Consider the following 11,838-nt stretch of genomic DNA (forward strand, 5'->3'; position numbering starts at 1 on the left):
CCTGAAGATCGCCGTGGTGTGTCTGCGCAGCCGGAGCAAGTCTCTGAACAGCAAAGCGCTGCAGACCTGCGCCTCCCACCTGGCGGCGTACCTCGTCATGCTGGTGGCGTCCTTCACGCCCATGATCATCCACCGCCGGCCCGACTGGGCCGACAGCGGGAAGGTGGCGTCCGTCCTGTTCCACGTGGTTCCCCCGGTCCTCAACCCCGTCATCTACGGGATGCAGTGCAAAGAGCTGCGGCTCCGGATCTTCAGGATGATCCAGGGCAACACGAGGGAGAGCTTTCCATGAAGAACTCCACAAACTATGTGCAACAAGTTCAGTGAATTTATGACGAGAAATATTTTTATTCAAGATTAAGTTTAATCTGTTGACTGCGTTTGATTTCATCAGATGGAGAATCATGAAACTGAGATTGTTTGTGAATGAACTAAAAACATCTTTTCTGACTTCACCTTGAATAAAGACAGTAGAACTTAAACGTCTTAAATGTCCAAAACACTTTATTAACTCTTAAACATCTCTTACTGACAGAACTTTGTACTTTAACTTTAATGAAGGAATCACTTTCCTGGTTCTTGTGGTTCTGCGTTCGTTCTCGTGTTAAATGAACTCATTCTGAGTCTCTGGATAAAAGTCTCATCTAAATGTAAAGTAATTGTATTTATTGACACATGATCATATTTCTGTACATTTTAATTGCTTGAGCTTGTTTTCTTGTCGTCTTTCTCTGTAGATACAGTCATGTGTTTAAAGTATTAAATATCCTGCTGGACACTTTAATGGAAGCTCAGTTTAAACCTGTTTTACATTATTATTCTTTCATTTTGACCAAAAGTTGTGACTTCATCTGCAGATTCATGTTTTCATCTTGTTTGAACAAATTATCATAAAGTATTTATGTCAACTCAAAGCTTTCCCTTTACTCTTGAATATAAACATATTGGACACTCAAATGCACCATTTATTATTATGATCATTAGTATTATTACTATGAATAATAAATTATTAACTATTGAAAAATGCATTTTTTTTTCAGGAAGACCACTTTAATAAAAGCACAACAATACATTGTTTTATTTCATTGTTTAGCAGATGCTGAATATTACAATTTAAATTAAATAAAATATGTTGATGTGTCTGTGAAGGAAATGTAAAAAAAGTACTAAAAAGTACTAAATGTGAAAAGTAAAGTTAGGAACTAACTAAAGAATCCTTCATCTGGTTCCTAAACAAACGGGTTGAACGTCGTCTGTGACCAGAAAGAACAGAAACGTTTCCATACAATAATAAATGTGTTTTATTAATATAATAAGAGACATCTTTAACATTGAAGGAGCTCCAGCAGCTCAGAGCTCAGCGTTTGCTCGCTGACGCTCTGCTCAGCGTTCTCCGGATGGATTCTCGCAGCTCTTTGTTCTTCAGACTGTAGATCACCGGGTTCAGGAACGGAGTCAGAGCGGCGTACAGAACCGACACGATGATGCGGACCTGAAGCAGAACACAGCAGGACTTAATGGACGTTTGGCTATTTTATCTCCAGGCCTCAGACACTTTGTGACCACTGGAGTTACATGACTTTAAACCACTTTTACATGACTTCAAACCACTTTTACATGACTTTAAACCACTTTTACATGACTTTAAACCACTTTTACATGACTTTAAACCACTTTTACATGACTTTAAACCATCTTCAAACAAATTTAATGACTTGAACCCAAGTGTCCATGAGCAAACATTGTGTGAAATGTGTGTGTAAACAGTAAAAAGTGATAAAATGTAGTATGAGGATTCAAAGCATACAGTAAACCTTATTCATTATTTAAACTAATTTAAATGAAAATTAATTTATGGAAGCCCATTTACGCCAAAAAAAAAGTCATAATTATGAAAAAAAGTCGACGAAAAAAAATTTTTTTTTGGTGACTTTTTATTTTTTTGTCATACTCTTTTTGTTGTTGTCATAATTATGTTTTTTTGTGTCATAATTATGGCTCTTAAAAAAAAGAAGTCATACTTAAAAAAAAAGAAAAAACAGTTATACTTTCTTTTGGTGGGGATCAGAATTATGATTGTGTTTTGTGGCAGAAATGGGCTTCCATTTGAACGTCATGAACACATGAATATAACACATTTACATGACCTTTACTACTCTTTTTTATTCATTTTTTAATTCAAGGACTTTCCAGGCCTGGAAATAACCATTATAAAACCAGGTTTTCCATGAGCGTGTGAACCCGTCTGCAGGTCCTGAGTCAACACGCTCACAAGGAAAGAGTTGCATTGTTTTGTATAATACAGGAATTTAAAGATAAACTTGGCGATGTCATTAAATTAAATGACAGTCAAAGCATCATTCAGACATGTTGAATCATCCTGATGGTTTGTGGTATTGTAACAATTTAGATGAAGTTAAACATCGATGTGGTTCCGGAGATAATTGATGAAACCTTAATAAATGTGTGTGATAAGAGACGCGCACGGTTTCCAGAGGGTTAAATACTGGCGCTCTACCCATGAGCCTAAATGTCCTGTTTGGTGGACACACATGAGACATGTAGGAAGACAAAAGCAGGGCTGAATAGTCAGGATATGATTTCATGCTTCATGTCGTACCTCAGTGGGCAAGTTCCCCACCCGGTAGGAGATGTAGACGCACGACACCGAGCTGAAGGAGATGGACACCACGGTGAGGTGGGCGGCGCACGTCCCGAAGGCCTTCAGCCGCTGAGCGACGGCCATCTTTGACACGGACACACCGATCAGGATGTAGGAGGTGAGGATGAGGACTCCCGTGGTCAGGAGCGCCACCACGGCGAAAGCGAGCGCCACGATGTTGTCCGCCGTCACGCTGCCGCAAACCAGCCGCCGGACGGACGACGGGTCGCACCAGCCGTGCTTCACCACGTTGGCGGAGCAGTAAGACCGCTGGAAGGCCATGGAGGAGTTTGGCATCGTGCAGAAGGCGCCAAAGCTCCAGGCCCCCGCGACGAGCAACAGCCGGGCGGTCCGGGTCATGACGGCGCCGTAGCGCAGCGGGTCGCAGATGGCCACGTAGCGGTCGTACGCCATGACGGTCAGGATGGCTCGGCTGGTGACGCCCAGCTGAATGACAAAGTGCATCTGCAGGAAGCAGCCCGGCACTGAGATGGTCTTCACGCCTGCCAGGAGACCAGACAGCATGTTGGGGATGGTGGTGGAGGTGTACAGGATGTCCACGAAGGAGAGGTTGGACAGGAAGAAGAACATGGGAGAGTTCAACTTCGAGTCAGTTAAAACCTGCGTGAAAAAAAACATCTGCAGCGATTATGAAAGTAACAATTCAATGTCTGTCAGACTGAAGCAAAGAACACGACATGATCACAACTACACTGACGGCTTTGTTGTTTTTACCACATAAATAATCATGCTGTTTCCTCCCAGGATGACGATGTAGCCCAGGAGCAGGACGACGAAGAGGAGCGTCTTTTCTTGGCCGAGGCTCGCGAGGCCCTGGATGATGAAGAAAGTGACGTCATCGGGCCCCGAGCTGCCGTTAATGGAGGACCTGTGATTGGTCGACGAGGACCGGTTTGGATCTGGAGCAGGGGGACGGTCAGGGTTTCATCGCAGAGCTTAACGTTAAACATTTTTGCTTTAATATTGTAAAAGTCATCAATGAAGAGATTGACATTTAATCCAAAGCTTCACCTTCACAGTGTAAGTTAACTGTGTAATTTAACATTTATTTACACTGCAGGTTAACAGTGTAAATTAAGTTATTTACAGTGTAAGTTAACTGTGTAATTTGAAAGTTATTTACAGTGTAATTTAACAGTTATTTACAGTGTAATTAACAGTGTAATTTAATAGTTGTTTACACTGTAAGTTAACAGTGTAATTTCACAGTTATTTACACTGTAAATTAACAGTGTAATTTGAAAGTTATTTAAAGTATAAGTTAACAGTGGAATTTCACAGTTATTTACACTGTAAGTTAACAGTGGAATTTAACAGTTATGTACAGTGTAATTAACAGTGTAATTTAATAGTTGTTTACACTGTAAGTTAACAGTGGAATTTCACAGTTATTTACAGTGTGAATTAACAGTATACTTGAACTGCTATTTACACTGTAAGTTAAGAGTACAATTTAAGTTATTTACAGTGTAAGTTAACAGTGTAAGTTAACAAATATTTATAGTGTAGGTTAACAGTGTAATGTCACAGTTATTTACACTGTAAATTAACAGTGTAATTTGAAAGTTATTTAAAGTATAAGTTTACAGTGTAAGTTAACAGTTATTTACACTGTAAGTCAACAGTGAAATTTGACAGTTATTTACACTGTAAGTTAACAGTGTAATTTGAAAGTTATTCACAGTGTGAATTAACAGTGTAATTTAATAGTTGTTTACACTGTAAGTTAACAGTGGAATTTGAAAGTTATTTAAAGTATAAGTTTACAGTGTAAGGTAACAGTTATTTACACTGTAAGTTAACAGTGAAATTTGACAGTTATTTACACTAGAAGTTAACAGTGTAAATTAATAGTTAATTACAGTGTAAGTTAACTGTGTAATTTAACAGTGTAATTTAATAATTGTTTACACTGTAAGTTAACAGTGGAATTTCACAGTTATTTACAGTGTGAATTAACAGTATAAGTGAACTGCTATTTACACTGTAAGTTAAGAGTACAATTTAAGTTATTTACAGTGTAAGTTAACTGTGTAATTTGAAAGTCATTTACTGTGTAATTTAACAGTGTAATTTAATAATTGTTTACACTGTAAGTTAACAGTGTAAGTTAACAGTTATTTACACTGTAAGTTAACAGTGAAATTTCACAGTTATTTACAGTGTGAATTAACAGTGTAATTTGAAAGTTATTTAAAGTGTACGTTTACAGTGTATGTTAACAGTTATTTACAGTGTAAATTAACAGTGTAAATTAACAGTTATTGACAGAGTAAGTTAACTGTGAAATTTAACAGTTTGCAGTGTTAATTAACAGTGTAAGTTAATTAACTGTAAGTTAACAGTGAAATTTGACAGTTATTTACAGTATAAGTTAACAGTGTAATTTAAGTTATTTACAGCGTAAGTTAACAGTGTAATTTCACAGTTATTTACAGTATAAGTTAACAGTGTAATTTCACAGTTATTTACAGCGTAAGTTAGCAGTGTAATTTGAAAGTTATTTAAAGTGTAAGTTTACAGTGTAATTTGACAGTTATTTACAATGTGAATTAACAGTGTAACTTGACAGTTATTTACAGTGTAAGTTAACAGTGATATCTACCACTCATAAAACACTCTTGATGTTAACATCACATCAGCTCCTCAACTACTAAAGTGTTAACTACATTATACAAACAAACCAGACACAGCAAAGCACCACTAGAGCAGTTATGCAGTTAATAGCCTTCATGCAAATTATAAGAAATAAAAGGTGCTGGAAAAAAAGACAAGTTTAATAAAGTTTGTGTGTTATTGTGTTAAATCATTGACATGCATTTACACTGAAGCTATAACAGATATTATTTTAGACTGTAACCATATTACATGTTTTACATAACAGTACAACTTTCAACTGAATAAATAAATGTATGATAAATTCATGAAATTATAAACTTTGAGGTTTGACCGCACTAGAATCATGAAAACAGAAACTCACAGACCTCTGAGGCTTTCGGGCAGAAGCTCCATCTCTTCGGCTGACAGGTGAGTATTTGGGAGGAAGAAGAACAATCTGCAGTCAATTCAACTTGCAACTTCCTCTGAACACAACACAACGTGTGACATCACAAGCTACAACGTGGAATAAGAGTATACTTTAAAAGGATCTCCACAACACAACACCATCAGATTGTCATATTTTAAAGAGGTCTCATCGTCTCACCTGAAGGATTAGACGCCGCTCAGTCGGAGACCAGAAGTCCTCATTTCGCCTTTTCAAGAGCGACTGAGCTGATTTCTGATCAGAAGGAAGAATATGAGACCAAACAACGTTAATTACACAACGTGACATCAGATCCCTTTGATTAAAAACATAAATTATACACATGGCGGCAGCAGAATCCCAAAGGGACCAGTTTTAAGTAACCTCTGTGGTTCTGAACGAGAACCCGAAAAGAAAACAGAAGAAACATAATTGGGCCAATTGCCACGACAACAACTATCCGCTTCCAATGTTTAACTCCTAATTAGAGATTAATTATCAAACTGTACTTTAATTGCTTCTGCATGTGTATATGTGTCTTTCCTGTTGTTGCTTCTTGGAACACAAGTTGGACTGAACCAGACAATCAGAGTCAACATCTTGAGATTTGTCAAAGTTTTCTAGATGTATTTGAAGTTTAATAGTAAAATAAACACATTAATACGTTCATAAATGAAAGACAACACATTTCAGAAAAAATCTCAAGTTGTGTTTTGAGGATCTCAGAACGGTTCTTTGCAGTTTTAAACCGTGACCTTCAGCTCACACTGGGGAGGTCGGGATCAGTGTCAGTACCTCCAAGATTCACTACCTCCAAGATTCAGTACCTCCAAGAAGCAGTACCTCCAGAAAGCAGTACCTCCAGAAAGCAGTACCTCCAAGAGTCAGTACCTTCAAGGGTCATTACCTCCAAGAGTCAGTACCTTCAAGGGTCAGTACCTCCAAGAGTCAGTACCTTCAAGGGTCAGTACCTTCAAGAGTCAGTACCTCCAAGAAGTGTAACCTCCAAGAGTCAGTAGCTCCGAGAGTCAGTACCTTTAAAAGTCAGTACCTTCAAGAGTCACTACCTTCAAGAGTCACTACCTCCAAGAGTCAGTACCTCCAAGAAGCAGTACCTCCAAGAAGCAGTACCTCCAAGAAGCAGTACCTCCAGAAAGCAGTACCTCCAAGAGTCAGTACCTTCAAGGGTCAGTACCTCCAAGAGTCAGTACCTCCAAGAAGCAGTACCTCCAAGAGTCAGTACCTTCAAGGGTCAGTACCTTCAAGAGTCAGTACCTCCAAGAAGCGTAACCTCCAAGAGTCAGTACCTTCAAGGGTCAGTACCTTCAAGAGTCAGTACCTCCAAGAAGCGTAACCTCCAAGAGTCAGTAGCTCCGAGAGTCAGTACCTTTAAAAGTCAGTACCTTTAAAAGTCAGTACCTTTAAGAGTCAGTACCTTCAAGAGTCACTACCTCCAAGAGTCAGTACCTCCAAGAAGCAGTACCTCAAGACTCAGTACCTCGAAGAAGCAGTACCTCCAAGAGGCAGTACATTTAAGAGTCAGTACCTTCAGGTGTGAAGCTCTGGTTCTGTCAGAAACTGGACCATTGGGGTGAAGATTATGTCTTGATTATTTAATTTAACTGTATTTATGGAACTAATATTAGTTTCTTACATTGTTGATTGAATTACTCTATATTTGAAAGCTGGGGACCAAACAGTTGATCAACTAAATATAGAATTAATTCAACAATTACTGAAATAGCACACCTTGTGATAATGGCCCCGACATGTAGATGTACATGTGTACCTGTCTGCATGACACACTAATGTCCTGGCCTAGAGGCGGCACGAGGACATCGCCTCTCCTCTTGGACCGACTGTGTAAACCGAGTTAGCTATCATGAACTGAACAATACATAATGTCAAGCTGCATAATAAATGTATACAGACAAACTATAGTGAGTCAGTAATGAGGTTTGTATGATGACAACAAGATTATATTTGTGAATATTTTACAAAGAAGGTGAGTTTTTTTATGCATCATATATTTTAGTCTTGGTAATATTGTGTGTGTATATATATATATATATATATATATATATATATATATATATATATATATATATATATATATATATATACACATATGTATATACATATGTATATACATATGTATATACACATATATATATATATATATATATATATATATATATATATATATATACATATGTGTATATACATATGTATATATATATACATATATATATATATATATATATATATATATATATATATATATATATATATATATATACATATATACATATATACATATATATATATATATAGTTGGATGTATTTGTAGAAACATGGAACAGCAGCTTAAACGGTGAATTGATGGTTTAACCTTTTAGGAACCTTCTGCTTCCTGAGAGTCTCTGGATGAAGTTTATTACTCCAGATTGTGTCATTGTTGTTATCACATTTCAGTTTCATCATCTTATAACCAAACACAAATAAATAACAATACCATTTAGATTGTTTCATTTTTAGTAGTTTTAATAAACACGTAAAGAAAAGTAAAGAACGTTTTAACTTTAACATTGAAACATTTAGTTTGGTGTCAGTTCCTTTGTTCATCTTTAGAACATTCAGCGAAAAAAATACATGAAAGTAGAACAACGTGAACAATTAATTTAATGACATGAACACCCAACTAGAGTCACAGGTAACATTACTTTACGGTTTGGGTCAGGTTTTACAATAAAGGTTTCCATCGTCGGTTCAGCGTTCATGTCCACACTTAAAGACAACAGCAGAAGAAAAACCGACAGAATTAAAGTGACGGTGTGCCTTTTTTCAGGTGGAATATTTTTGACAAACACTTGTGTATTTCTTGTGACTGGAGGCCGTAGATGACGGGGTTTAGGCTGCCGGGGACAACGTTGAAGAGAATGGCTGAAATCTTCCTGTACTCTGTGTACTGAGGGAAACGATGGAGGGTGATGAGGATCAACCCGCTGACCAGCATGATCAGGTACAGGCACAGGTGAGTGCTGCAGGTCTTCAGGGCTTTACTGTTCAGAGACTTGCTCTTACTGGTCAGACAGGCCACCGTGATTTTAAAATAGGTGACGATTATGCTGCTGATGGAACATGTGAGCAGCACCACAGTGAACGTGAGGCCGTACACATTATTAATGAACACGCTCTCACAGGAGAGTTTAAACAGAGAGGCGTTGTCACAGTAAGGGTTCATGATCAGAGTCCTGCATCGGTTCAGCCGTATGGTCAGACCGAGCAGAACCCCGACCAGAACCAGAGCCACTCCCCAGGCCGACGCCGTCAGCTTCATCAGCATCTTGTTGTTCATGATGGCCGCATAGCGCAGAGGGTTACTGATGGCCACGTATCTGTCAAACGCCATGATCATGAGCACGGTGTGAGCGTTGGTGCTGAACATGTGCGTGGTGAACGCCTGCATCAGACACTCGTAGTAGTGAATGAGGCGCTCGGACGGCGGCACCAGCAGGTCGGCCAGCAGCCGGGGAACCAGGAGGGAATTCCCCATGACGTCGTTGATGGAAAGGTTACAGAAGAGGAGGTACATCGGCTGGTGGAGGCTTCTCTCCGTCCATATCAAGACCACGATGCCCACGTTGGTGATTAAGATGAACGCGTAGGCCAAGAGCAGGAAGATGAAGAGAGGGTACTTGTTCGTCTTGGTGACCCTCAGCCCCTCCAGCTGAAGGGTGAGGCTGTTGTACGTGTAGTTTTCCATCTGAGCAATGCAAGAAAGAAACAAGAGAAAGAGAGAGGACAATATTAATGACAGACATGTGAGCAAATAAACTTCTGACAAGAAAATAAAATATTCTTCTATGCCGACGATACTCTTGAAAGATATGAAGGTGCTCTTTAACCTTCACCAGCAGCCGGACAAAGTATGCTTGCGTAAGTGAATTCGGGGAAAAACACCGTTCCATGTAGCATGAGTAGTAGCACTAAACAACACAACCAATTCTTCAGCTAGGCAACCCCTTTGCTCTGGACTGTTACCACAGTTCTGCTGAAACAAGAGAGTTCTCACGTATGAACCATACGTTTCCTCTCTCATCGTCTGCATCAGTTTAGCTTCAGAGACATTTCAGACTTTGTGCCGTCAGACTCGGCGCCTGCACTGACTTGCATGAAGGAATCCATTGAGGTGAAGGTGAAGTCAGAGAAGCAACCATAGGAGCCGTTCTCTCCAGCTCGTGGGCTTTCAGGCCTTCCGTTTCAGGCCTCTCAACAATCTGCTCACATGAATCTGTTTTATGAGCGTCATCATTTCCTCCGGGGAAACTCTGATCCTTACGGAGGAAAACATGACGCAATCTTCATGGGATTATTGGAAGCTGTCAACAAGACGCTCCATGTTGTTTTCCTCTTCCTCTCTTCATGTTGCAGCACAAAGACTGATAACATGTTTTACTAACTCTCTTAGAGATTTGAATGTTTTCCTTTTGTTGACATTCATAAAGTAGCATTGACTAGTTATTGTCTATAATGTGCTTAACCTTCCTCTTGTGTACGGGTCGGGTTTGTTTGATTGGTTGTTGTTTGTTGGACCTTGTAAATCTACATGTGTTGGTAGGACTTGTTCTGCTTTTCATTTTGTGTTTGGATTATATATATATATATATATATATATATATATATATATATATATATATATATATATATATATATATATATATACATATATATATATATATATATATATATATATATATATATATATATATATATATATATATATATATATATAATATTATATTGCCCTTGCACAATGACCACTAGCAGACTGTATGGGAGGTCAACAACGCCCACACCACCACACTGACAGAACTTTTGACTCCAGTATGGACATTTCATTCCAGCCTTTATTGTTTGTCACTGGCAGATTTTATACGTAACATATTTATACATCCATATACACAAATCCAATAATAATAAGTGTGCGCTTAACATATTTCAACATATTTATCATATTTCAATTTCATAATTTTTCAAAACATATACATCAAACTTAAAACACCAAAACATATGTAACATATATTTTTAAATACAATGTGGACATTGAGGTTAAATGTGATGTTTTTTTCTCAATCTGGAAATGTTTTGGCTTGAAGTTTAAACATTAACTTTAGTTCTTGACTCAGAATAACGGCATCACTGGTTTAGATCGAAATAATTTCGACAAGGATTTGCAGATCTCTGCAGATTGCACGCCATAGATGATGGGGTTGAGGCTGCCGGGGATGAGATGAAACAGAATGGCAGAAAGTTTCCTGTAGTCTGAGTACTGAGGGAAGCGATGCAGAATAATGACAATAAACCCACTGATCAACATGATCAGATACACCACCAGGTGAGTGCTGCAGGTCTTCAAGGCTTTACTGTTCAGAGACTTGCTCTTACTGGTGAGACACACCACAGTAATCTTTGTGTAGGTGATAACCATGCTGCCGATGGAGCACGTGAACAGAACCACAGTGAACGTGAGGCCGTACACATTATTAATGAACACACTCTCACAGGAGAGTTTAAACAGAGAGGCGTTGTCACAGTAAGGGTTCATGATCAGAGTCCTGCATCGGTTCAGCCGTATGGTCAGACCGAGCAGAACCCCGACCAGAACCAGAGCCACTCCCCAGGCCGACACCGTCAGCTTCATCACCATCTTGTTGGTCATGATGGCCGCATAGCGCAGAGGATAACAAATTGCCACGTATCTGTCAAACGCCATGATCATGAGCACGGTGTGAGCGGTGGTACCAAACATGTGTGTGGTGAAAGCTTGCACCACACATTCATAATAACTGATGAAGAGCTCAGAGGAAGGCTTCATCATGTCTAGAAGCAAACGAGGCATCAGGATAGAATTTCCAAGAATGTCATTTAAGGGCAAGTTGCAGAAAAGGAGATACATCGGCTGGTGAAGGTTCTTATCAATGAAAACCAGACATGCAATGCCGACGTTCAAAAGTATTATTAAAATGTATGAGAAGAAGAGAAAGAGGAAGACGGGGTAGGCAGATTCCTTTGAGACGTTCAGCCCCTCCAGCTGCAGCGTGAGACTGTTGAATGTGTAGTTCTCCAT

General features: G+C 38.9%; 4 protein-coding genes across 4 annotated transcripts in view; 1 reads left to right on the top strand and 3 right to left on the bottom strand.

The window, feature by feature from the left end:
* The window catches only part of LOC137787856 (olfactory receptor-like protein COR5), a 945-nt gene extending 653 nt beyond the window's left edge, over positions 1-292 (top strand). Inside the window, exon 1 of the mRNA XM_068580592.1 lies at positions 1-292. This exon is cut by the window's left edge and continues 653 nt beyond it. Within this exon, the coding sequence (XP_068436693.1) occupies positions 1-292 (292 nt within the window).
* A 1,065-nt stretch (positions 293-1,357) lies between these two features.
* or6at1 (odorant receptor, family 6, subfamily AT, member 1) lies at positions 1,358-5,695 on the bottom strand. Its single transcript, XM_068580598.1, has 4 exons — positions 5,668-5,695; positions 3,398-3,582; positions 2,621-3,283; positions 1,358-1,492 (listed from the first exon to the last, which is right to left on the bottom strand). The coding sequence occupies exons 1-4, from the start codon at positions 5,693-5,695 to the stop codon at positions 1,358-1,360; spliced, it is 1,011 nt and encodes a 336-aa protein (XP_068436699.1).
* Positions 5,696-8,529: 2,834 nt separating this feature from the next.
* LOC137787860 (putative olfactory receptor 52L2) lies at positions 8,530-9,474 on the bottom strand. Its single transcript, XM_068580599.1, has one exon. The coding sequence runs from the start codon at positions 9,472-9,474 to the stop codon at positions 8,530-8,532; it is 945 nt and encodes a 314-aa protein (XP_068436700.1).
* A 1,419-nt stretch (positions 9,475-10,893) lies between these two features.
* Positions 10,894-11,838, bottom strand: LOC137787661 (olfactory receptor 52N5-like). Its single transcript, XM_068580330.1, has one exon. The coding sequence runs from the start codon at positions 11,836-11,838 to the stop codon at positions 10,894-10,896; it is 945 nt and encodes a 314-aa protein (XP_068436431.1).

The sequence above is a fragment of the Clinocottus analis genome, unplaced genomic scaffold (genome assembly GCF_023055335.1).
Source record: "Clinocottus analis isolate CAN_PGR_092001 unplaced genomic scaffold, fCliAna1.0.p SCAF_17, whole genome shotgun sequence".
Taxonomy (NCBI): Eukaryota; Metazoa; Chordata; class Actinopteri; order Perciformes; family Cottidae; genus Clinocottus; species Clinocottus analis.

Excerpts from the sequence above, each read along its gene's own strand:
- or6at1 (XM_068580598.1), bottom strand. The coding sequence starts at position 5,695 with ATGGAGCTTCTGCCCGAAAGCCTCAGAG. Across the intron at positions 3,583-5,667 it reads TCTGCCCGAAAGCCTCAGAG|ATCCAAACCGGTCCTCGTCG; the intron begins GTCTGTGAGTTT and ends CCCCTGCTCCAG. Across the intron at positions 3,284-3,397 it reads ACAGCATGATTATTTATGTG|GTTTTAACTGACTCGAAGTT; the intron begins GTAAAAACAACA and ends TTTTTCACGCAG.
- LOC137787661 (XM_068580330.1), bottom strand. The coding sequence starts at position 11,838 with ATGGAGAACTACACATTCAACAGTCTCACGCTGCAGCTGGAGGGGCTG.
- LOC137787860 (XM_068580599.1), bottom strand. The coding sequence starts at position 9,474 with ATGGAAAACTACACGTACAACAGCCTCACCCTTCAGCTGGAGGGGCTG.